Raw genomic sequence first — 24,794 nt, forward strand, 5'->3', positions numbered from 1 at the left:
CTTATGGGTGTCCCCCTCCCAACCCTCCCCCCATTGCCGCCCTCCCCCCATAGACTGGGGGTTCAGTCTTAGCAGGACCCAGGGCTTCCCCTTCTACTGGTGCTCTTACTAGGATATTCATTGCTACCTATGGGGTCAGAGTCCAGGGTCAGTCCATGTATAGTATTTAGGTAGTGGCTTAGTCCCTGGAAGCTCTGGTTGCTTGACATTGTTGTACTTTTGGGGTCTCGAGCCCCTTCAAGCTCTTCCAGTTCTTTCTCTGATTCCTTCGACGGGGGACCTATTCTCAGTTCAGTGGTTTGCTGCTGGCATTCGCCTCTGTATTTGCTGTATTCTGGCTGTGTCTCTCAGGAGCAATCTACATCTGGCTCCTGTCGGTCTGCACTTCTTTGCTTCATCCATCTTGTCCAATTGGGTGGCTGTATATGTATGGGCCACCTGTGGGGCAGGCTCTGAATGGGTGTTCCTTCAGTCTCTGTTTTAATCTTTGCCTCTCCCTTCCCTGCCAAGGGTATTCTTTTTCCTCATTTAAAGAAGGAGTGAAGCATTCACATTTTGATCATCCGTCTTGAGTTTCATTTGTTCTAGGGATCTAGGGTAATTCAAGCATTTGGGCTAATAGCCACTTATCAATGAGTGCATACCATGTATGTCTTTCTGTGATTGGGTTAGCTCACTCAGGATGATATTTTCCAGTTCCAACCATTTGCCTACGAATTTCATAAACTCGTTGTTTTTGATAGCTGAGTAATATTCCATTGTGTAGATGTACCACATTTTCTGTATCCATTCCTCTGTTGAAGGGCATCTGGGTTCTTTCCAGCTTCTGGCTATTATAAATAAGGCTGCGATGAACATAGTGGAGCACGTGTCTCTTTTATATGTTGAGGCATCTTTTGGGTATATGCCCAAGAGAGGTATAGCTGGATCCTCAGGCAGTTCAATGTCCAATTTTCTGAGGAACCTCCAGACTGATTTCCAGAATGGTTTTACCAGTCTGCAATCCCACCAACAATGGAGGAGTGTTCCTCTTTCTCCACATCCTCGCCAGCATCTGCTGTCACCTGAGTTTTTGATCTTAGCCATTCTCACTGGTGTGAGGTGAAATCTCAGGGTTGTTTTGATTTGCATTTCCCTTATGACTAAAGATGTTGAACATTTCTTTAGGTGTTTCTCAGCCATTCGGCATTCCTCAGCTGTCAATTCTTTGTTTAGCTCTGAACCCCATTTTTTAATAGGGTTATTTGTTTCCCTGCGGTCTAACTTCTTGAGTTCTTTGTATATTTTGGATATAAGGCCTCTATCTGTTGTAGGATTGGTAAAGATCTTTTCCCAATCTGTTGGTTGCCGTTTTGTCCTAACCACAGTGTCCTTTGCCTTACAGAAGCTTTGCAGTTTTATGAGATCCCATTTGTCGATTCTTGATCTTAGAGCATAAGCCATTGGTGTTTTGTTCAGGAAATTTTTTCCAGTACCCATGTGTTCCAGATGCTTCCCTAGTTTTTCTTCTATTAGTTTGAGTGTATCTGGTTTGATGTGGAGGTCCTTGATCCACTTGGACTTAAGCTTTGTACAGGGTGATAAGGATGGATCGATCTGCATTCTTCTACATGTTGCCCTCCAGTTGAACCAGCACCATTTGCTGAAAATGCTATCTTTTTTCCATTGGATGGTTTTGGCTCCTTTGTCAAAAATCAAGTGACCATAGGTGTGTGGGTTCATTTCTGGGTCTTCAATTCTATTCCATTGGTCTATCTGTCTGTCTCTGTACCAATACCATGCAGTTTTTATCACTATTGCTCTGTAATACTGCTTGAGTTCAGGGATAGTGATTCCCCCTGAAGTCCTTTTATTGTTGAGGATAGCTTTAGCTATCCTGGGTTTTTTGTTATTCCAGATGAATTTGCAAATTGTTCTGTCTAACTCTTTGAAGAATTGGATTGGTATTTTGATGGGGATTGCATTGAATCTGTAGATTGCTTTTGGTAAAATGGCCATTTTTACTAAATTAATCCTGCCAATCCATGAGCATGGGAGATCTTTCCATCTTCTGAGGTCTTCTTCAATTTCTTTCCTCAGTGTCTTGAAGTTCTTATTGTACAGATCTTTTACTTGCTTGGTTAAAGTCACACCGAGGTACTTTATATTATTTGGGTCTATTATGAAGGGTGTCGTTTCCCTAATTTCTTTCTCGGCTTGTTTCTCTTTTGTATAGAGGAAGGCAACTGATTTATTTGAGTTAATTTTATACCCAGCCACTTTGCTGAAGTTGTTTATCAGCTTTAGTAGTTCTCTGGTGGAACTTTTGGGATCACTTAAATATACTATCATGTCATCTGCAAATAGTGATATTTTGACCTCTTCTTTTCCGATCTGTATCCCCTTGATCTCCTTTTGTTGTCTGATTGCTCTGGCTAGAACTTCAAGAACTATATTGAATAAGTAGGGAGAGAGTGGGCAGCCTTGTCTAGTCCCTGATTTTAGTGGGATTGCTTCAAGTTTCTCTCCATTTAGTTTAATGTTAGCAACTGGTTTGCTGTATATGGCTTTTACTATGTTTAGGTATGGGCCTTGAATTCCTATTCTTTCCAGGACTTTTATCATGAAGGGGTGTTGAATTTTGTCAAATGCTTTCTCAGCATCTAATGAAATGATCATGTGGTTCTGTTCTTTCAGTTTGTTTATATAATGGATCACGTTGATGGTTTTCCGTATATTAAACCATCCCTGCATGCCTGGGATGAAGCCTACTTGATCATGGTGGATGATTGTTTTGATGTGCTCTTGAATTCGGTTTGCCAGAATTTTATTGAGTATTTTTGCGTCGATATTCATAAGGGAAATTGGTCTGAAGTTCTCTTTCTTTGTTGGGTCTTTGTGTGGTTTAGGTATAAGAGTAATTGTGGCTTCGTAGAAGGAATTCGGTAGGGCTCCATCTGTTTCAATTTTGTGGAATAGTTTGGATAATATTGGTATGAGGTCCTCTATGAAGGTTTGATAGAATTCTGCACTAAACCCGTCTGGACCTGGGCTCTTTTTGGTTGGGAGACCTTTAATGACTGCTTCTATTTCCTTAGGAGTTATGGGGTTGTTTAACTGGTTTATCTGTTCCTGATTTAACTTCGATACCTGGTATCTGTCTAGGAAATTGTCCATTTCCTGCAGATTTTCAAGTTTTGTTGAATATAGGTTTTTATAGTAAGATCTGATGATTTTTTGAATTTCCTCTGAATCTGTAGTTATGTCTCCCTTTTCATTTCTGATTTTGTTAATTTGGACGCACTCTTTGTGTCCTCTCGTTAGTCTGGCTAAGGGTTTATCTATCTTGTTGATTTTCTCAAAGAACCAACTTTTGGTTCTGTTGATTCTTTCTATAGTCCTTTTTGTTTCTACTTGGTTGATTTCAGCTCTGAGTTTGATTATTTCCTGCCTTCTGCTCCTCCTGGGTGTATTTGCTTCTTTTTGTTGTAGAGCTTTTAGGTGTGCTGTCAAGCTGCTGACATATGCTCTTTCCTGTTTCTTTCTGCAGGCACTCAGCGCTATGAGTTTTCCTCTTAGCACAGCTTTCATTGTGTCCCATAAGTTTGGGTATGTTGTATCTTCATTTTCATTAAATTCTAAAAAGTTTTTAATTTCTTTCTTTATTTCTTCCTTGACCAGGTTATCATTGAGTAGAGCATTGTTCAATTTCCACGTATATGTGGGCATTCTTCCCTTATTGTTATTGAAGACCAGTTTTAGGCCGTGGTGGTCCGATAGCACGCATGGGATTATTTCTATCTTTCTGTACCTGTTGAGGCCCGTTTTTTGACCAATTATATGGTCAATTTTGGAGAAAGTACCATGAGGAGCTGAGAAGAAGGTATATCCTTTTGCTTTAGGATAGAATGTTCTATATATATCCGTTAAGTCCATTTGGCTCATGACTTCTCTTAGTCTGTCGACATCACTGTTTAATTTCTGTTTCCATGATCTGTCCATTGATGAGAGTGGGGTGTTGAAATCTCCCACTATTATTGTGTGAGGTACAATGTGTGCTTTGAGCTTTAGTAAGGTATCTTTTACTTATGTAGGTGCCCTTGTATTTGGGGCATAGATATTTAGGATTGAGAGTTCACCTTGGTGGATTTTTCCTTTGATGAATATGAAGTGTCCTTCCTTATCTTTTTTGATGACTTTTAGTTGGAAATTGATTTTATTTGATATTAGAATGGCTACTCCAGCTTGCTTCTTCTGACCATTTGCTTGGAAAGTTGTTTTCCAGCCTTTCACTCTGAGGTAGTGTCTGTCTTTGTCTCTGAGGTGTGTTTCCTGTAGGCAGCAGAATGCAGGGTCCTCATTGCGTATCCAGTTTGTTCATCTATGTCTTTTTATTGGGGAGTTGAGGCCATTGATATTGAGAGATATTAAGGAATAGTGATTATTGCTTCCTGTTATATTCATATTTGGATGTGAGGTTATGTTTGTGTGCTTTTCTTCTCTTTGTTTTGTTGCCAAGACGATTAGTTTCTTGCTTCTTCTAGGGTATAGCTTGCCTCCTTATATTGGGCTTTACCATTTATTATCCTTTGTAGTGCTGGGTTTGTGGAAAGATATTGTGTAAATTTGGTTTTGTCATGGAATATCTTGGTTTCTCCATCAATGTTAATTGAGAGTTTTGCTGGATACAGTAACCTGGGCTGGCATTTGTGTTCTCTTAGGGTCTGTATGACATCAGTCCAGGATCTTCTGGCCTTCATAGTTTCTGGCGAGAAGTCTGGTGTGATTCTGATAGGTCTGCCTTCATATGTTACTTGACCTTTTTCCCTTACTGCTTTTAATATTCTTTCTTTATTTTGTGCGTTTGGTGTTTTGACAATTATGTGACGGGAGGTGTTTCTTTTCTGGTCCAATCTATTTGGAGTTCTGTAGGCTTCTTGTATGTCTATGGGTATCTCTTTTTTTAGGTTAGGGAAGTTTTCTTCTATGATTTTGTTGAAGATATTTACTGGTCCTTTGAGCTGGGAGTCTTCACTCTCTTCTATACCTATTATCCTTAGGTTTGATCTTCTCATTGAGTTCTGGATTTCCTGTATGTTTTGGACCAGTAGCTTTTTCTGCTTTACATTATCTTTGACAGTTGAGTCATTGATTTCTATGGAATCTTCTGCTCCTGAGATTCTCTCTTCCATCTCTTGTATTCTGTTGGTGAAGCTTGTATCTACAACTCCTTGTCTCTTCTTTTGGTTTTCTATATCCAGGGTTGTTTCCATGTGTTCTTTCTTGATTGCTTCTATTTCCATTTTTAATTCCTTCAACTGTTTGATTGTGTTTTCCTGGAATTCTTTCAGGGATTTTTGTGTCTCCTCTCTATGGGCTTCTACTTGTTTATTTATGTTTTCCTGGAATTCTTTCAGGGATTTTTGTGTCTCCTCTCTATGGGCTTCTACTTGTTTATTTATGTTTTCCTGGAATTCTTTCAGGGATTTTTGCGATTCTTTCAGGCATTTTTGCGATTCCTCTCTGTAGGCTTCTACTTGTTCTCTAAGGGAGTTCTTCACGTGTTTCTTGAAGTCCTCCAGCGTCATGATCAAAAATGATTTTGGAACTAGATCTTGCTTTTCTGGTGTGTTTGGATATTCCATGTTTGTTGTGATGGGAGAATTGGGCTCTGATGGTGCCATGTAGTCTTGGTTTCTGTTGCTTGGGTTCCTGCGCTTGCCTCTCGCCATCAGATTATCTCTAGTGTTACTTTGTTCTGCTATTTCTGACAGTGGCTAGACTGTCCTATAAGCCTGTGTGTCAGGAGTGCTGTAGACCTGTTTTCCTCTCTTTCAGTCAGTTATGGGGACAGAGTGTTCTGCTTTCGGGCGTGTGGTTTTTCTTCTCTACAGGTCTTCAGCTGTTCCTGTGGGCCTGTGTCTTGAGTTCACCAGGCAGCTTTCTTGCAGCAGAAAAGTTGGTCTTACCTGTGGTCCCGAGGCTCAAGTTCGCTCGTGGGGTGCTACCCACGGGCTCTCCGCAGCGGCAGCAACCAGGAAGACCTGTGTTGCCGTTTCCGGGAGCTTCAGTGCACCAGGGTTCCAGATGGTCTTTGGCTTTATCCTCTGGCGTCCGAGATGTGTGTGCAGAGAGCAGTCTCTTCTGGTTTCCCAGGCTTGTCTGCCTCTCTGAAGGTTCAGCTCTCCCTCCCACGGGATTTGGGTGTAGAGAACTGTTTATCCGGTCTGTTTCCTTCTGGTTCTGGTGGTGTCTCAGGCACAGGGGTCCTGCTGCTCCTGGGCCCTCCCCCACGGGAGCCCAGAGGCCTTATACAGTTTCCTCTTGGGCCAGGGATTTGGGCAGGGGTGAGCAGTGTTGGTGGTCTCTTCCGCTCTGCAGCCTCAGAAGTGCCCCCACAATTAGATCTTAACATGTATGTTCAGGAGGCAACTAAGAACACTGGAGAAAGCACGTGTTATTTTAGTTCATTCTGGGACCTCCCTTATCAACAATTCAGAGGAATCCCATGCCTGGCAGTAGGGTTTTCATTTAATAGCTTGTGTTTTCCAGGAGTAACATTAGCCACCCATGCGAGTACTTCTATTCAGTCACCATTCAAAAAGAAACCTATTTTTCATTAGTTTACAAAGTAGGTTTCTATAAGGATTTTTAATACAGTCTTGGTTTTAGTTAACTCTCTTCTCCATCTTGTCCCTTCTCCCATCCACTAAACCTTTCTACCCTCAATATTCTCCCTGTTTACTTTTGTAAAATGTGCACAAAAAGATACTTTTACTTGGCAGATGAAAAATTTTATACCTTTTCTGGCATGTTTTGCAGTGTGTGTAATTTGATGGGATGGTTAAACTGAGCAACTACGGGCATTATTGGGAGATAGTTAATTGAATGCAGGTAAATAATACATCACACTTTAATTTTACTCTCTTTTTTTGTATTTATTTTATTTTTAGGAAAAAAATTTCCCCCTTTGGGAACCTCATTCTCTTAGCAAAGAATTATGTTGTGTTTTGGTCTCTCTCTCTCTCTCTCTCTCTCTCTCTCTCTCTCTCTCTCTCTCTCTCTCCGTGTGTGTGTGTGTGTGTGTGTGTGTGTGTAGGATGGACAAAGTTATTCACTTGCTTATTCATTGAGGGATGGTCTTTTAAGTTCAACCTAGAACTCATCAATACAGCTAGTTTAGCTAGCCACCTTGCTTTTGGGACCCCTTGTCTCTACTTTCTGAGCACTGAAATTACAGATAAGCTGCCACAACCACTCAGAATTTGTGTGGGTTTTGGGAATCCTAACTCCAGCCTTAAAACTTGAATGTCAAGGACCTTGGCCACTGTCCCTTATGTGGTGGTCCTGATGGAATTTGAGCAATTAAAGTCTGCTCAGTTTACTTTACTGTTGCAGTAATAATACTAATTAAGCTACAGTTTGTTGCACTTAATACACTTTAGGTTTCACTGTGCCGGTTTTCTTTTGGTTTGGTTCATTCAATCTCTAATAGCACTCTGCATTTTAGGAGGAGGAAACTGACTACATTTAGGCCCTTTCCTCTGCATTAATTGATTCAAGCTCTTAGGTGTAGGCTCCAGTTAGACTGAAATTTATTTTGCATCTACAAAGCATGTGCATTCCCTAAAATAACATTGTCTGATTCATCTTGTATAATACTATCTGAATAGCATAGTCTTCTCAAGAGTGTTGTTCAGGTAAGTAATTGATCAACTTTCCCTGTCATCTGAAGTGTTCTGAAGTACATACAGCTCCATGACTGTGCTGGCTTCAGTTTGTGTTTGCTTAGTAGTAAAGGTGGTGTAGAAATGTCAGGATAATTGAGTGAAGTATACTGTCCTCAAACACCAGGTGCATCTTTAGATTTGATTTTTTTTCTAGGCAGTAAAAGAATTAATGGAGTACTGTGGAAATAGGTTATTAGGAAAAATATCCTATTGTCACATCTTGCATTAGCCTGATGTTTCTTTTTGTGTTCCCAGGATGAGCGCTGCAAGATCCCTTTGTTCATGCTAATGTCCTTCTTGCCAGCCTCTGCTGTCCCTGTGTTCAGGTATGTTGCCACAGCTCAAGAGTCTGTCCTCACTGGGGTTTGCTGTCACCTACTCTATGTTCTCCTTCTGCCTCCCATGCTGTTGTATAGAAAGATAGTATCTTATTTCAGTAGGCTCTGGAGTTGTTAAAGAGAGACCATGAGGACCTCGATTATGACTTCACCTGATGTCTGGGCATATTCTAGTGTTCAGAGTGGTTATCTCTAGAGTCAGAGGTCACTGTTGACTGTGCTATGAATACACGTGTGAACAAGAATGTCAGAATACTGAGTACATGGTAGCGTTGTTAAGAGGAAGGTAAAGTAAGCTGTTGAGGGCTAGAGAGATGGCTCAGTGGTTAAGAGTACTGACTGCTCTTTCAGAGGACTTGGCTTCAGTTTCCATCACACACACGGTATCTCTGATCCAGTTTCAAGTAATTTGATGCTCTCTTCTCTCCTCGGGCACCAGCATGCATGTGGTGTACAGATAAACATGCAGACAACCAACCATATATGTAGCAGTAAATATTATAAAAGGAATTTCCCAACCCACGCTATTGCTGGCACTGTCGGGCCACATGGCATCTGCAGGGTATTTTCATCTTAATCAACAAAGCATCTCAACCCAACTCCCTAAGTTTCCAATTTCCATCCCAGCTTGTTGCTGGCCACGTTCTGGCCCTGGAGCAACCTCACTATCCATCTAGTTCCCAAGGCAGTTTGCTGCCACTCTGGTTCCATACAGAGACCGCCTTCTTGCAACTCTCTTGTTGCAGGCTCTGCCCACATTCCCAGCATCTGCCGCCTGTGGTTATAGTCCCAGTAACCCGTTAAAATCAAAACTCAATAAGCTTGTAATTTAGCAATCAGGTTTATATCTTAAATTCTCATTCCACAAAATATCTGCACAGTATACTCATAACCAATTGATAATGATGTAAACTGCCCACCTAGATAAGACAAACTGTCCTATAAAAATACGAAGTATTCGTAACTGTCCATGGCCATTTAAGGCCACACAGATCTGGATCGTTCTCCTTCTCTCCCATCTTAGTTCTTCTCCCTCTTTCTCCTCTCTCCTGCCCTAGAAAAACTCTGTCTCTCCTTACTTTTTTACTGCCCAGTCACAGGACTTGCCTTATCTTGTGCCTGCGCTTACCTGCATATAGATATCAACTATAATTCACCCTTTCTGTCTAATTAAAAAGAGAACTTTTCTCTCAAATGTAAGCTGAGCACAACTATTACCATTTTATAATTTACAAAGTATAAAATACACTTAACACCCAGTCTATCATTTTGTCATTAAATAGTGCATTCTGTTATCTATCTTAGCTTAAGAAAGGCTTAAAATCTATGTGCTATGTCGTGGCTAGCTTGTATACTATGTGAAAACTATCCAATTAAATAAGTATTCCCAATGTTAAATAGCCTGGGTAGGCTATGAGACTATAATTAGTCTTCATCCCTGTCAGAAATCTGGGAACAACCAATATGGGAAAATATGGGAAGCCTAAAATGGCTTTATGAACTGAGACAAGTTGAAGAGATAACTGTCTACTTATTCTGTCCCCTGTTAGCACATATCAGAGCATCGGTCTTTAGCCTTTGGCCCAGTATCATCTCACAGACCTTTGTAACACAGAGTTTTGAAGGACTGATAATTCTGACTTGGCAGAGATTATCAGTCGACTATTCTGCGTGTCCTTTTCTGGACAGTAATTTGTTTGTAGATGTAACAGATAGGCAATTTCTGCCCAGTAGCTACCTAGTATTACAAAATGTATTACTTCACTTGGAGGTAGAGACGCTCAATTTCTTCTTTGAAACCACAAAAGGGGAGCTGCAGGGAGCAGATATATCTCAACAACAAAAGGATAAATAACATTAAATGTCATATTTTGTAGATTTCTGACTTTTTTGAAAACCATCTATCAATGTAAAGTAATCTGGACAGTTGTCCATTAGCTACTCTTAGCTATTTCTAATAAATTATCAAGAAAACACCCTAACAGTAATCTCAGAGCCATGAATTTGCTATCTGGCCTTTAACTCACATGTTAAATCATCTCAGCTCAGTATATAATAGCAGTTATAGGGCTGGGCCTAAGCCTTGTATTCTTTTTTTTTTTCTTTTTTCTTTTTTTCGGAGCTGGGGACTGAACCCAGGGCCTTGCGCTTGCTAGGCAAGCGCTCTACCATTGAGCTAAATCCCTAAGCCTTGTATTCTTTTTTTTTTTTTTTTTTTTTAAAGATTTATTTATTTATTATATATAAGTACACTGTAGCTGTCTTCAGATACACCAGAAGAGGGCATCGGATCTCTTTACAGATGGTTGTGAGCCACCATGTGGTTGCTGGGAATTGAACTCATGACCTCTGGAAGAGCAGTCGGGTGCTCTTAACCGCTGAGCCATCTCTCCAGCCCAAGCCTTGTATTCTTAAATGTGTTGTATAGGCACAATGCCTGTATGAAAGTAACTGTTAATTCCAATTTTATATCAATAAGAAATCTGTACCAATGAAAACTTTAAATTTATATCAAATAAATTCTGTACCAATATAAGAAGTTACAACTTTAACTTTGCAACAAATATAAGGATTCCTACCAAATGAGAGTATGGCTGTACAATCAATTTTAGCTAATTTCTCCCTGTTAAATTATGTCCATTTCTAAATTTCCCAGAAGACAACTTCAGAACAACTAAACTACCCTCAGCATCCTAAGTCCAGGACATTGGGTCGATGACTCTTCATAACTTCTTCAGGCTTTGAATATGGGCATTGAGATATCTTGAAGGGTGGGGTTAGGGGAAATGGAGTTGTTTGGCCTTAAGAAGGCCACCCAACGATTGTTGTAGTCTCTGATGTCTGTCCTGACCGGATCTGGCTGAAAGTCCCTGAGATTGGGAGTTCAATTAGGTCAGTTCAGCATGTTTGGTGCTGAAATTCATAAAAGCTGTGCATTCTGTAATATATAAATCTCAGAACAGAGTTTCAGTGTCATCAAGATGTTGGTGTGGATTGTATCAGTCTGTGTAGGGTGTGCAGACTCGTTATGACGAAATTTTGTTCTTGTTTTATTTTCTTGAATCTAGTTCTTCAGGAGGCCTCCTTCTATCAAATCTGATCCATATAGCTCTGGATGATGTCCAGAGCCCAATCACCTTTTCTAAAAACGAAAAGACAAACCTTTTTTCCTAAATCAGCATATCCGTTAGTCAGCAACCAGAAAAGCTTGTATCTTGTATTCTCTCCCAGAGGAATAATCATAAAACTCAAAATCCATTTTGAAAATTAAAACAATTTAAAATAAATGAAGTAAACTAAACAACACTTATATTCTAGGCTTCTCTAATCTGTCATGCCAGGAAATCAACCCAAAATTCCTGTGGAGCCTATGTTAGAAAGAATATGAGCCTCCTGCAGACCAAAATATACCATTTATCTGTTATGCTCTCTACCTGGAGCGTCAGTCTTCCACTCACTGACTACTTCTGTAGCATACGTCTGTTATGCACTCTACCTGGTGCTACAGACTTCCATTTTTCCCTATACTAGTTGTGAATTGTGGGCAAAATTTCCTATCTGACTCAGCAAAATCTATATTTTCTCCTTCTAACCATAAAAACAATTTAATCACATTTCTATCAATACCTGCAACAAGAAGCAGGCAGCTTGTCAAACCAGGAGTTTAACCCAAAATTCCCGTGGAGCTCATGTTAGAGAATATGAGTCTCTGTAAGACTTATTAGTGTGTTATATCTTTATACCATCTGTCTGTTACACTCTCTACCTGGAGCCTCAGACGTCCACTCACTAGCAACTTTTATATATGTCTGGTGCTATAGACTTTTATTTTTTTCTACCTTAGTTCCAATTGTAGGTAAAATTCCTCATGTGATTTGACAAACTCTATATAAATCTATTCTAAAAGCAAATAAACCAGCCTTTGAATTAAGCCGTACTCTCAGCTCTTTTACCTGAAGCAGCCTGTTTGTTTTCATAGCAGGGGAACTAAAGTCTGTGAGCAGAGACTCCCCTGTGTTTTTCTTTTGTTTAAGATCCCATGCGTGAACCATCATGTGATTTGCCATTAATTAAAAATTTTAAAAAATTAAGCTGTTGAAATCCACTTCTCTGGTTCTCTTTATGTAGTTTGTCTCAACCTTTTTGTGTGGCGGCGAGCAAACACTGGGCCTGGCCTCTTGCTATCAGGCCTTTGATCTATTTGCTTCTATTCACATGCTATTTAAAAACTTCTTTATGTGTGTCTGTGTACTGAGTGTGTGTGTGTTATCTGTGTGCAGGAACCTGTGGAGGTCAGAAGTTGTTGGATCCTCTGGAACTAGAGTTGTAGGTTGTGACCCACCATGTGGGTGTTAGGGATTGAACCTGAGTCCTGTACAAGAGCCTCAAGTGATTTTAACAACTGAGCCATCCATCTCTCCAGTTCCCACTGTGTTTTACTAGGTAGTGTAGTCCTGGAGCTTGCTGCTTATGAGTAAAACTTACTTGGTTTTATTTACAGTCAAAAGAAAAAAAGTGTTTTCTAAAATTTATTTTACATGTAATTTGTTTGTATGTATGTGTATGTACCCACAAACGTACACCACAAAGTGTGTAGAGGCTGGAGGACAACTTTTGAGAGTTCATTCTCTTTGTAGATTCTGGGAGTCAAACTCAGGTCACCAGGCTTAGAGGCAAGACACTCTTACCCTGCTGAGCTAGTTCGCCAGCCTCCAAAATGAATGTTTGTGGCATTACAAAACTAATGGCTTATTTTTTGTTTTATTGGTCTTTTGCTGTTGCTTTAAAATTATGAAAAAAAAATGCCGTCTTTTATCCCAGCACTAGATATGGCACCTTGGTGCTCTAAGACATCCGTTGGATGTTGTCATCTCAGTCAGCAAAGCATCTCACCCGCTTTGCTCCATCCCATATCACACTGCCAGTGGCTACTCTGAGCCTGGCAACAATCTTTCTACCTATCTAGTTCCCAAGGCAGGTTGCCACCGTGCCAGGCATACATATCTCAATTTCGTGGCGGGCTAGCTTGTCTAGCCACCACACACTCTTTTGAACTTAAATTGCCACATGAAAGGACACACAACACAATAACCTCTGATCCAATTGATAAGATATAATTTGCTCATCTAGACATACAAAGCCCTGAACACATCCATCCCTTAAGAATATTCACACCGCAGCAGCTCTCTGCTCCCAAACCCCGTGGGAGAGAGACCTCACCGCCTGATCAGGTGGGCACTCCTGAGGCTGCAGAGCGGAGAGGAGACCACCAACACTGCCCACCCCTGCCCACATCCCTGGCCCAAGAGGCAACTGTGTGGGGCCTCTGGGTTCCCGTGGGGGAGGGCCCAGGAGCGGCAGGACCCCTGCGCCTGAGACACCGCCGGAACCTGAAGGAAACAGACCGGATAAACAGTTCTCTGCACCCAAATCCCGTGGGAGGGAGAGCTGAACCTTCAGAGAGGCAGACACGCCTGGGAGACCAGGGGAGGCTGCACTCTGTGCACGTCCAGACGCCAGAGGAGAACACCAGGCGTCATCTGGAGCCCTGGTGTGCGGAGGCTCCCGGAAAGAGCGGCGCAGATCTTCCCGGTTGCTGCCACAGCGGAGAGGACTTAGGCAGTACCCCACGAGCAAACTTGAGCCTTGGAACCACAAGTGGGACCAACTTTTCCCCTGCAGGAAACCTGCCTGGTGAACTCAAGACACAGGCCCACAGGAACAGCTGAAGACCTGTAGAGAGGAAAAACTACACGCCCGAAAGCAGAACACTCTGTCCCCATAACAGGCTGAAAGAAAGCAGGAAAACAGGTCTACAGCACTCCTGACACACAGGCTTATAGGACAGTCTAGCCACGGTCAGAAATAGCAGAACAAAGTAACACTAGAGATAATCTGATGGTGAGAGGCAAGCGCAGGAACCCAAGCAACAGAAACCAAGACTACATGGCATCATCGGAGCCCAATTCTACCACCAAAACAAACATGGAATATCCAAACACACCAGAAAAGCAAGATCTAGTTTCAAAATCATATTTGATCATGATGCTGGAGGACTTCAAGAAAGACATAAAGAACTCCCTTAGAGAACAAGTAGAAGCCTACAGAGAGGAATCGCAAAAATCCCTGAAAGAATTCCAGGAAAACACAATCAAACAGTTGAAGAAATTAAAAATGGAAATAGAAGCAATCAAGAAAGAACACATGGAAACAACCCTGGACATAGAAAATCAGAAGAAAAGACAAGGAGCTGTAGATACAAGCTTCACCAACAGAATACAAGAGATGGAAGAGAGAATCTCAGGAGCAGAAGATTCCATAGAAATCAATGACTCAACTGTCAAAGATAATGTAAAGCAGAAAAAGCTACTGGTCCAAAACATACAGGAAATCCAGGACTCAATGAGAAGATCAAACCTAAGGATAATAGGTATAGAAGAGAGTGAAGACTCCCAGCTCAAAGGACCAGTAAATATCTTCAACAAAATCATAGAAGAAAACTTCCCTAACCTAAAAAAAGAGATACCCATAGGCATACAAGAAGCCTACAGAACTCCAAATAGATTGGACCAGAAAAGAAACACCTCCCGTCACATAATTGTCAAAACACCAAACGCACAAAATAAAGAAAGAATATTAAAAGCAGTAAGGGAAAAAGGTCAAGTAACATATAAAGGCAGACCTATCAGAATCACACCAGACTTCTCGCCAGAAACTATGAAGGCCAGAAGATCCTGGACAGATGTCATACAGACCCTAAGAGAACACAAATGCCAGCCCAGGTTACTGTATCCAGCAAAACTCTCAGTTAACATAGATGGAGAAACCAAGATATTCCATGACAAAACCAAATTTACACAATATCTTTCTACAAATCCAGCACTACAAAGGATAATAAAGGGTAAAGCCCAACATAAGGAGGCAAGCTATACTCTAGAAGAAGCAAGAAACTAATCATCTTGGCAACAAAACAAAGAGAAGAAAAGCACACAAACATAACCTCACATCCAAATATGAATATAACAGGAAGCAATAATCACTATTCTTTAATATCTCTCAACATCAATGGCCTCAACTCCCCAATAAAAAGACATAGATTAACAAACTGGATACGCAATGAGGACCCTGCATTCTGCTGCCTACAGGAAACACACCTGAGACAAAGACAGACACTACCTCAGAGTGAAAGGCTGGAAAACAACTTTCCAAGCAAATGGTCAGAAGAAGCAAGCTGGAGTAGCCATTCTAATATCAAATAAAATCAATTTTCAATTAAAAGTCATCAAAAAAGATAAGGAAGGACACTTCATATTCATCAAAGGAAAAATCCACCAAGATGAACTCTCAATCCTCATCTTCGGTTGGTTTATATACAAGTGTGCAATTTCTAGGCTTGAAAGTAAAATGATGCTATCTGGTGCTAGATAGAGGAGCCTTATTTTTTATTATGGCAGCTTGCTATTTTTGTAACATGGTGATTTGGTTGAACACAATAAAGTACAGTAGTAACTGAAAAAAAAAAAGAATATTCATAACAACCTGTACATGAGCAGAGAGAAATCTTAACATCCATCTCCATGTGCTCTTGGCTGCTGCTTCTCTCTCTCCAGTCTCTTTTCCTCTCTAAACCTTTTCTCCCACCCATCCTTCCTTCTTGTCCAGTGACAAGCCTCATTCTATCTTGTACCTGCTTACACCTATATAATGATATTGTCCTATATTTTGCTTGGATATTTGGGTTTTTAATTTTGTGTTTTTTCTTTGTGTGTGTGTGTTAGATGAGAAGGATCTAGGAGGAGTTGGGGGAGGGAAAATTATGATTGAAATATATGAAAAGAAAAAAGGGAAAAAATAATGCCTTAAATTAGGACCTCAGGAAGACAGCTGGTGCTAGAAACAGGAGGCTGAAGTATGGGTCATGTCCTTTTGCGCAGTGCACTGTTGAGGGTTTCATGGTAGAACAAGTACCAGAGTAACTGTGAGGCTTATGTTCCCTAGATACAGTCAAGTTATGTCTTGGTTTCCTTCACCTGTGTGAAAGTGGGTGCTTTCTGTAGAGATTTTAACCATGCTTTCTGTTCTTCACATTTTCAGCTGTGGTGTGATTTCTGCTCTGAGAAATCAGGAGGAGAGTGTTACAGGCAGGAGCTACTGTACCTTGCTCGATTGTCTCTGTTCCTGGGGGCAAGTGGGGCATGTCCTGGAGCTCATTGTGGACTGGCTGCCTACAGTGCCACCGCAAGCCAAGGTTTGTATGCAGCCATGCCCCTGGAATGTGAAGAACAAGGGCATCTGGAAACCGTACAATGTTCTGGGAACACAAGCTCTAATTGCCTCTTTGTTTCACTGCTTTCCTTCAGAGTAATTTGGCCTCTAAACGAAAAGTGCAAATCAATGACATGTGCTCAGTGAAACCTAAGTTAGCATTGTTGTACATGGAGTACTTGCTAACCCATCCAAAGAATCGAGAGTGTCTGCTCTCTGCACCTCAGAAGAAACTGAACCAGCTTTTAAAAGCACTTGAGGGATCCAAGGTAACTACTTATCTTGGAAGTTAAAGTGACTTCATATAGTAGTAACAGTGATGTAGTATGATAGTGTTTTCATGTTCTGGTGCACTAATGTTTGCAAGCTGGAAAGGAATTTAGAATGAGCATCTGGAGCATGCTGAAGTGTACAGGTGAGGCCAGGAGCAGAGCCATTTCCAGGACCTGTCTCATTACAAGCAGTGTTCAGAGCTCACATTTCTCCACGGTGTGTCAGGGCACCAGTTCATCTCCTCTTGTCTCAGAATAGGCTGTCCTGGACAGTGCTCAGTGAGGAAGTACTAGGTCTCTTAAGTCTTAAGCTGTGTTTTCTAGGAATCTTGGAAAATTATGTGACATGACATGAATTCATTGTTCCCAAGTGCCCTTTGGAATCCTTTTTTTTCCTGTGTTGCAACCCTGGCCACCTCCTGTATAATTCTCCACTGAACAGTTCTTATTGCTACCGCCTAGGATGGTGGTTCAGCAGAGCCTGCTCTAGGAAATGAATTGTGGTACTTGTGGGCAGTGGTCCTGTGGCCCTGTGCACCTGCCAACTATGTTGTGTGCTTCTAACATTCAGCAGGTAGTGCTAGGTGCAAGCATGGTAGCCCGAGCTGCACTGCTGCTAACCTTCTTGTGTGTCTGTGAATCAGGCACTTTCCACCTCGTTTTGATGTAGTCACATGTCACTCAGTGTGGCCCTCGCTTGTACTTTACAGGCAGATCTGGAATCATTGCTTCAGTCTCCAAGTGGGAATCCCCTTAACAAAGCCACTGCCCTGCATGCCTTTGGTCTGTACTGTAGGATGAGCGTCCATCTTCAGTACAAGGTATGCTGTCTCGTTTTTGTGGTCTAAGCATCATGTGTCAAAGCTGCTCTTGTTATTCATTAGCTTCCTTGTTGTGTTGGACAGTTCTGCTCAGAAGAGAAAATTCATCTGTCCATCCTGAGTGACACTGGGTCTTGGTTAGAAAACAAAGTTTTACCTCTTCTTGAAGACCAAGAAGAGGAGTATCTGAAGCTTCAGAGGGATGTTTATCAACAGATAATCCAGGTCAGCAGCTGAGATATAAAGCTCTTCTCTTGACCTTTTGCTCTATTTTCAAGATGACTTATTTTGTTGTAAAGTAGTTTTAGATCTTGTATTGCCTATAATACCGACAATGGCATTTCTTTATACAAAACACAACCTACATAATTTCAGTTCAGTATACCATGTTGCACATGGACGAGCATTAGGTAGGTTGCATACACTGTCTCTAGCGTTCTTACAGAAATAATGAAAATACGTATTTATGGAAATTCCTCTAGCAGTATAGTTGTAGACATCTGGCTGTAATATTTGTACATCACATCCTGGAGAGGTTTTTTTGGGCTTGTCTGCCTTCCTTGTTGAATGGTTTTTGTTGTTGATGGACCCATGAATGTCTTACAGACTTACCTGGCTGTGTGTAAAGATGCTGTCATGGTGGGACTTGGAGATCCTAAATTTCAGGTGCAGCTTCTACAGCGGAGTTTTGGAATAATGAAAACAGGTACCCTAGCATTATCCATTCATTAAAGGAATGTTTGAAAGCAATAAGTATTTATAGCTGGTCCCTCATTCCCTCCCTCTGTAGATCAGAATCTGGCTTCCAAGCAACTGACATATGTTCCAAGTAACACACACTGGCTTTTGCCAGAACAGTTGTTTATTATCTAATGCAGCTAGCAGTTTTAGAGATGCTTCTGATGTCAGGCACACCCATCCAGTTTCTGACAGGGTCCTTGGGGTTCTGCACCCTGGATCTGCCTTGTTGGTGGGCAGACTTCACCTGGCATCTATGTAGCGACCCTCCCAGAAGAAGTGTTGTGAGTGATGTGACCAGGAGTGTGGTACACCTGGGACCAGAACTAGGGATGCCTCTGACACAGAGTATGACAAGAAGAGTCCTATTGAGCTATGCCCTTGCATCTTCCCAAGGCCCCAGTCATCCTCTGTGGTATGGACTGTTAGTGGTTTTTACTACACATCCCAGTTACTGAGCTCTGTGCAGATGTCTTTTCACATTTGAAATTTTCATTTTTAAAAGTCTAGTAATTTAGTGAGAGAAGCCATCCTTATTCATTTTTTTAAAGTCTAGTAGTTTAACGAGAGAAGCCGTCCTTCATTGAATTCTGTTTAACACATTTAACTGGGTGAAGTTAGCCATTGTAGTCAAGTGATGTGTGTCATGTAGTTTGTCCTCATCCTTGTAGCTTAGATCCTTTCAGGCCGGCCTGAGTGGCCTACTCTCCCTTTGCTTCTGAACACTAGTTGGCAGCTTCAAGTATAGCAAGATACTGTATCAGTTTACAAATTCTAAAGTTGTAGGATTATTTCTTGCACAGCTCTTTTTAATCAACTCTATAGTAAAAACTACATTCTATATAAAATTATTAATTGAAATAATCAAAATTCAGTCATCACTTCATGCATCATTTAGGAATTGTTCTGCCTAAGGGCTGAATCTATTTTTAATTATGTATAAGAGTAGTATTGTAGAGCTAACCAGATTTTTGCTGTCCAGTGAGTCCATTTTTATCACATGGTGGTGCCCAATCCCTTTAGATCAGGTCAGAGCTAAACCTGAATCCAGCAATTTAGGGAGGTAAGACCTAGAGTCTACTTTGTTTTGAACTTCTTGCTCTGCTTGAAAGAGGCAAAATAAAGAAGCCATTTTCAGAAATTAGTTATATGTCTTAGTTACTTTTCTATTGCTCTGATAAAGACACCATGATCAAGGCAATTTGTAGAAAACAGAGTTTACTGGGGAAGTGAGTCCCTGTCTTTCATGGTAGGGAGTGTGGCAGCAAGCAGGCAAGCATGAGCTGGAGTAATAGCTGAGAGCTTACATCCTGAGACATAGCTATTCAAAAAAGAGGCTCTCACTGGGAATGGCATGGGTTTGAAACCTCAAAGCCTGTCCCAAATGACACACCTCCTCCAACACAGTGACATTTTCTAACCCTTCTCAAACACTTCTGCCAACTGGGCACCATTCTCTTTTAAACCACCACTTTATGTCAATATTAATTACACCCAGGTAGGGTATTCTTTATAAATTCAAATGCATATTCTAAAGAAGCCATTTCCAGGACACAGTTGGGTGGCCAGGTATGTAAACCAAGTAAATTAGGGGTCTCAGCTCACAAACTTCAGGTGCTCCCACTATAATACAGCGTACGGATTGTCGAAAATCAGGCAACAACAAAATAGGGCTGTGGGAAAAGATACTTTACTGAAAAATAAAAGCCCAGTTAAGTAATGTTTAGGGGCTGGGGATTTAGCTCAGTGGTAGAGCGCTTGCCTAGCAGGTGCAAGGCCCTGGGTTCAGTCCCCAGCTCCGAAAAAAAGAAAAGGAAAAAAAAAAGTAATGTTTAATTTTTAAAAGTAACGACTATAAGAAATGTAGGGCTTCCATCTTAAATGAAAGAAGAAGACCACTGATGACGTAATGTGTCTGGGACTCGAGCACCTCAGTGACCAAGGCTGCCACGTACATGCCGTTGCCTGCAGCCAGCGTGTGAGGCTGTCTCTGAGGCTTTCCATCCTTGCTGAGATAACGAGCTGTTAGTTCGTTGGCAGGTGCTTGGCAACCTAAAGATGAGCGTAGCGAAGGGCCGTGGAGCCAGCACTGCTTCAGTTTCCTGTTTTCTCCTTGTTTTCTGGCTTTGAGCTCTGCCCTGGAGAGGACCTTTTTTGCTGTAGCTGTGCTAGCAAGGCAAGAGAGAGCAAGCAGGCAAAGAGAAAGCAAGCTTCCTTCTTCCATGTCCTTTATATAGGCTTTACATAGCAGAACATGTGGCCCAGATTAGGGGTGCATCTTTCCACCTCAAAACACCTGTCTGGGCCTTGGTGCGCAGTATCCTGGTTTAAAGAGTTCATCACCTGTCCCGTCAGTAGATGTTCCACATGATCAATGTATATGAGGAGTTGAGTTCTTCCACCCTCCTATGAGTGAGAGTAGTAGATCCTTGAAAGTTTCTCTGGTGGTTTAGTGATTTTATGCAGCTGCTTATTGATTCTGGCAGTCTTAGCCCTGGAGAGGATTCATAGAGAGCCTCTGGGATACAAAGTCTCTTCCTTAGGCAGGAAGGTTTGGGGTATAGTTGGTTATGGTCTATGGCAGCTTGCTGCATCCTTAGTCCATTTTGTAGGTGGATGGTTTTACCCTTCTTATCCAGACCCATTCTCTGGTGTCCTTCTGGTCACCTGGACAATAGGCTTCTGTGAGTGTGTGCTTATTGCATGCTCGTTTTATTTCAGTGTAGCTTGTACCATGGGTTCTGCCAGGATGCTTGCTGTCCGTACCCAAAAGTTAAAGGTGAAGCAGCACCTGAGCCATGTGTTAGGGTGGGACAGGGTGATACAGGGTGCCCTTGAGGCTTACTGGGGGCAGACCACGGTCTCTGTTTTTGTAGCTTTTACTGGAAAGATTGATTAGAAAGGTAAATGGAATAATAGTGTTATTGGGCTCATACACAGAATTAATTTTCTAAATAATATACCCAGTAGGAGGTAGTTGAAAAAAAAAAAAAAAACCAAAAACAAAGGAAACCAATTACTACCAAGTATCAGAAATCTCTGAGGTTATCAAATGATAGCCTCACATGAGTTGTCCTTTCTGGGTTTTCACCTAGGTGTTAATATAAGAGTTAAGTCTGTGTTTTCTAAATCATGTGTCATAGGAGTCACACTGCCAGTTTTTCACATGCAGTTCTTAAGAACCAAAGTTCTTGGTTTACTGACAGAATCAGCTATACTGTAGCTGTTGGGGAACAGGTTTTTATGTGTTGGGTTGTAGTTTGGATCGATCTGACAAGGTGCTTCGTGCTCACTTGGTAGTAATAGATTCTTCCATTACAACCATGTACAAGCATTGAGCAATTGCAGCTAAATCATGTGTTTAGGTAATTAATGTTTCTTTTCTTTTTAGTGAAGGAATTTTTTTATGTTTCATTACTTCTTGGCATTCTGAAGGAGATAGCTGGGAACTCCATGATTTACAGAACAGATTCAGATGAGAAGGTCACAGTGCTGTTTGACTTAGTCCAGGAGGTGTTTCAGAAGATGTTGGAATGTGTTGCCTGTGTCTTCAGGAAGCAGCCTGAGGAAAGTCTGCAGGTATTGTGCTAGAACGGGCCAGCGGGGGAAGAGGAGGGGTGGGGTGGGAATTCTTCGGGTGGCAGGGTAAAATGTGTGGAGACTGGCTGCATGCGCTGACTCTCCCTGTGCTGCCTGCTGAGGTCGTTGAGTGTGGTGATGCCAACCCTGAAGCGAAGCCTGCAGATCCACGCTCTAGGGCTGGGGATCGAGGTCCAAATAGAACGTATCTGTGAAGATGAGCATTTGAACAGAAACAGTGACCGCCTGGGAGAATGCTAACTCCCGCCACCTGTCATGTCTCCTTTAGAAACATCCTGAAAGGACCGTGGCTTTCTGTTGATGGTGGAAAGCTCATAGACTGAGGTGACTGAAGAGGCAGGTCCTAAAATATCAAAGGAATAGACCTATCCTTAAAACAGTACAAAGCCAGTTCCTGAATAAATTATATTGTTATTTTTCTATCAGTAAACTGTTATTGTTATAATTTAAGAAATGTTTAAATGTTTATGAAATACTAAAGAGTTTCAATTTTATTCTAGCCTTAGCTGATGGAAAGACGTGAACATTGCTGACACATTGTTTATGTGGTTTAGCCCAGTGTCCCTGCCAAGTCTCCCATTGTCCACTGAGTAGTGTTTTTCAGAATGCACTGCCCAAGCTGATAATTTTATTTTAATATTATTGCCTTTTTCCTGTCATCCCTCCCTCTTCACTGTTGATATTTTTTTTATATTATTGGTTTGTTTTATTTTATCTTTGTTGTTTTTGAGAGAGGTTCTTTCTTTGTGGAGCTCTGGCTGTCCTTGAACTCACTGTGTAGAGCAGGCTGGCCTTGTAATCACAGAAGTCAACCTGCCTTTGCCTCCCAAGGCATATACCACTGTACCCAGCAGCCATTGTTATTATTATTTTGGGGCGGGGGGGCAATATCTTACTCTGTAGCTTAGGTTGACCTAGAATTCACAGTGTAGCTCAGGTTGGCCTCACACTCATCTCCGTCCTCCTGCCTCACCCCCCCTGATTTGCGTTTATACAGATGCGAGCCACATCTCTGGTACTTGTTTTCTTTCCTCCTTTCTGAGTCTTAGCTCTCCTGACAGTGACTGATGTGATTTCTTGCAGCTCTTTCATTCTGTTCAGACCCCTCTTCATGAATTTATCACCACTATCCAGTCCTGGCACCAGGACACTGCGGTGCATCACGCTGTGCTTTCTACTCTGATCGCTGCACCAGTGGTTGAGATAAGTCACCAGCTACAGAAGGTGAGTGTTATCCAGTGTGACACTGTTGTTTTCTTCACTGTTCTGCTTACAGGACTTGGTTAGGTGTTTCCAGTTTTAGTGAGAATTGTTCCTTGCCATTCAGCTCGTTGGCTGTCTGTCATCCACATGGCAGCTGTGGAGCACATGCTAAGGGTACTGTCCCTCCTGACTGAGATGCGTCTGGCTCCAAGATGTGGACATCATGCTGGGTCTCAGACTTTTGAGTGAGTTCATAGTTTCTCAGGGAGAGTTGGGCTGACAGTTCAGGACTACTCTGGACTGAATTGGTATACAGTGGTTTACATCTCTGCATGTCTTTTTTTCTTTTCACTCCAAAGGAAGCTTGAATATTATGTATGGATGTTTTACCCACATGTGTTTATGTGTCTCATATGCATACCTGGTGGTCACAGAGACCATAGAGGATATCAGATACTCTACAACTGGATATACAGGTTGTTGTCAGTGCTTTTGGGGTTCTGGGGCCTAAGCCTGTGTTATTCTGTAAAAACAACAAGCTCTCTTAGCAGTCAAGCCATCCCTCTAGCTCCAGAAACTTGAAGTTTTGAAATCTGTTTTCCTAGCATAGTTCAAGGTGAATGGAAGACTCTTATTTACACAGATTTAACCTTTTTGGTTAAAGATTGATCTGATCAGGGAATCGTTTGAGCTAACACAGAAAGTGATTGAATACCATAGAGAGCATGCGGTATGGTCTTTATCTTCTTGGGCTCTGAGATGCGCCACATGTACATATGTAGTGACTTGGAGGAGAATGAACTAACTCACTGAATGCATGTACTTAGAGATGGTCATGTACTGCTTGACCATGGGTATTCTGAGAAATGAAGATGCAGATTCTCATTGCGCCACTCCCTGAGTATGCTTGCACAGATGCTAGCACATCGGCATAAAGCTCTGGGGCATTGCCAGAATACTTGCCAAAATGTCAGCATACAGCATGATTAAATACAAATTACTCTGTTTTTATGTCTGTGAGTGTTTGCTTATATGTATGTGTGTACATGCCTGGTGCCTGTGGAGGGTAAAAGAAGGCATCAGATTCATTGGAACTGGAGTTAACAGATGATTTTTTATTTTATTTATTTATTTTTTTCCGGAGCTGAGGACCGAACCCAGGGCCTTGTGCTTGCTAGGCAAGCGCTCCACTACTGAGCTAAATTCCCAACCCCAACAGATGATTTCTGAAGCAGCACGATGATGCTAAGAGCCAAACCTAGGTCCTCTGCAGGAGGAACTAGTGCTCCTAACCACTGAGCTATTTCTTCAATCCAAAAAGATTATTTTAATCTTACAAATTTTGTTGTATAAAATGTCAATGTGATGTTAATCAAGTTTTAAAACATATATTAGAATTTATAGTTATCTGAGTAAATCTAGGATTAGGACTTAGCTTCAGAAGGCTGCACAGCTAAAGTTACAAAGAATTAGTGGCCTTTGCACGGACCTGGACCCTGAACTGCCTGGCTCGGCCCAGTTCGCTCATTTTGTTTGTACTGCCCTGTGCTGTGTGAGCCAAGTAGAGCAGCAGCTGATCGTGTCCTTTCCTAGTTAGACGTGCTCTGCTCTGCCCCTTCCAAGAGTACTCACTGGTGACTGGCAGGTCTTCTGAAGGCCTCTCCTTGACTGCAGATTGTTTTGTTTTTTAATTTATTTTCTTTTCAGTTTTCCTTTGGGGATCTTCCTGGTTGGTTGGTATACACATTAAAGAATACAGTTTCTTTTTATGTCCTATTTTTGACTCCTTTAAGAAAATGTGTTTTCCATAATGCTTCACAAAGTCTGCTTTGTTAGTTTTGTAGCCAA

General features: G+C 41.6%; 1 protein-coding gene across 15 annotated transcripts in view; it reads left to right on the top strand.

Moving 5' to 3' along the window:
* The window catches only part of Ncapg2 (non-SMC condensin II complex, subunit G2), a 74,402-nt gene that overhangs the window by 28,723 nt on the left and 20,885 nt on the right, over positions 1-24,794 (top strand). For all 15 annotated transcript variants that reach the window (XM_087554006.1, XM_087553999.1, NM_001427667.1 and 12 more), the window contains 8 exon segments: positions 7,965-8,035; positions 16,142-16,295; positions 16,408-16,581; positions 17,295-17,405; positions 17,490-17,630; positions 18,012-18,111; positions 21,535-21,722; positions 22,827-22,967. In XM_087554006.1, coding sequence (XP_087410132.1) covers positions 7,965-8,035; positions 16,142-16,295; positions 16,408-16,581; positions 17,295-17,405; positions 17,490-17,630; positions 18,012-18,111; positions 21,535-21,722; positions 22,827-22,967 — 1,080 coding nt within the window.

This window comes from Rattus norvegicus, chromosome 6 (genome assembly GCF_021556685.1).
Source record: "Rattus norvegicus strain SHRSP/BbbUtx chromosome 6, alternate assembly SHRSP_T2T, whole genome shotgun sequence".
Lineage (NCBI taxonomy): Eukaryota > Metazoa > Chordata > Mammalia > Rodentia > Muridae > Rattus > Rattus norvegicus.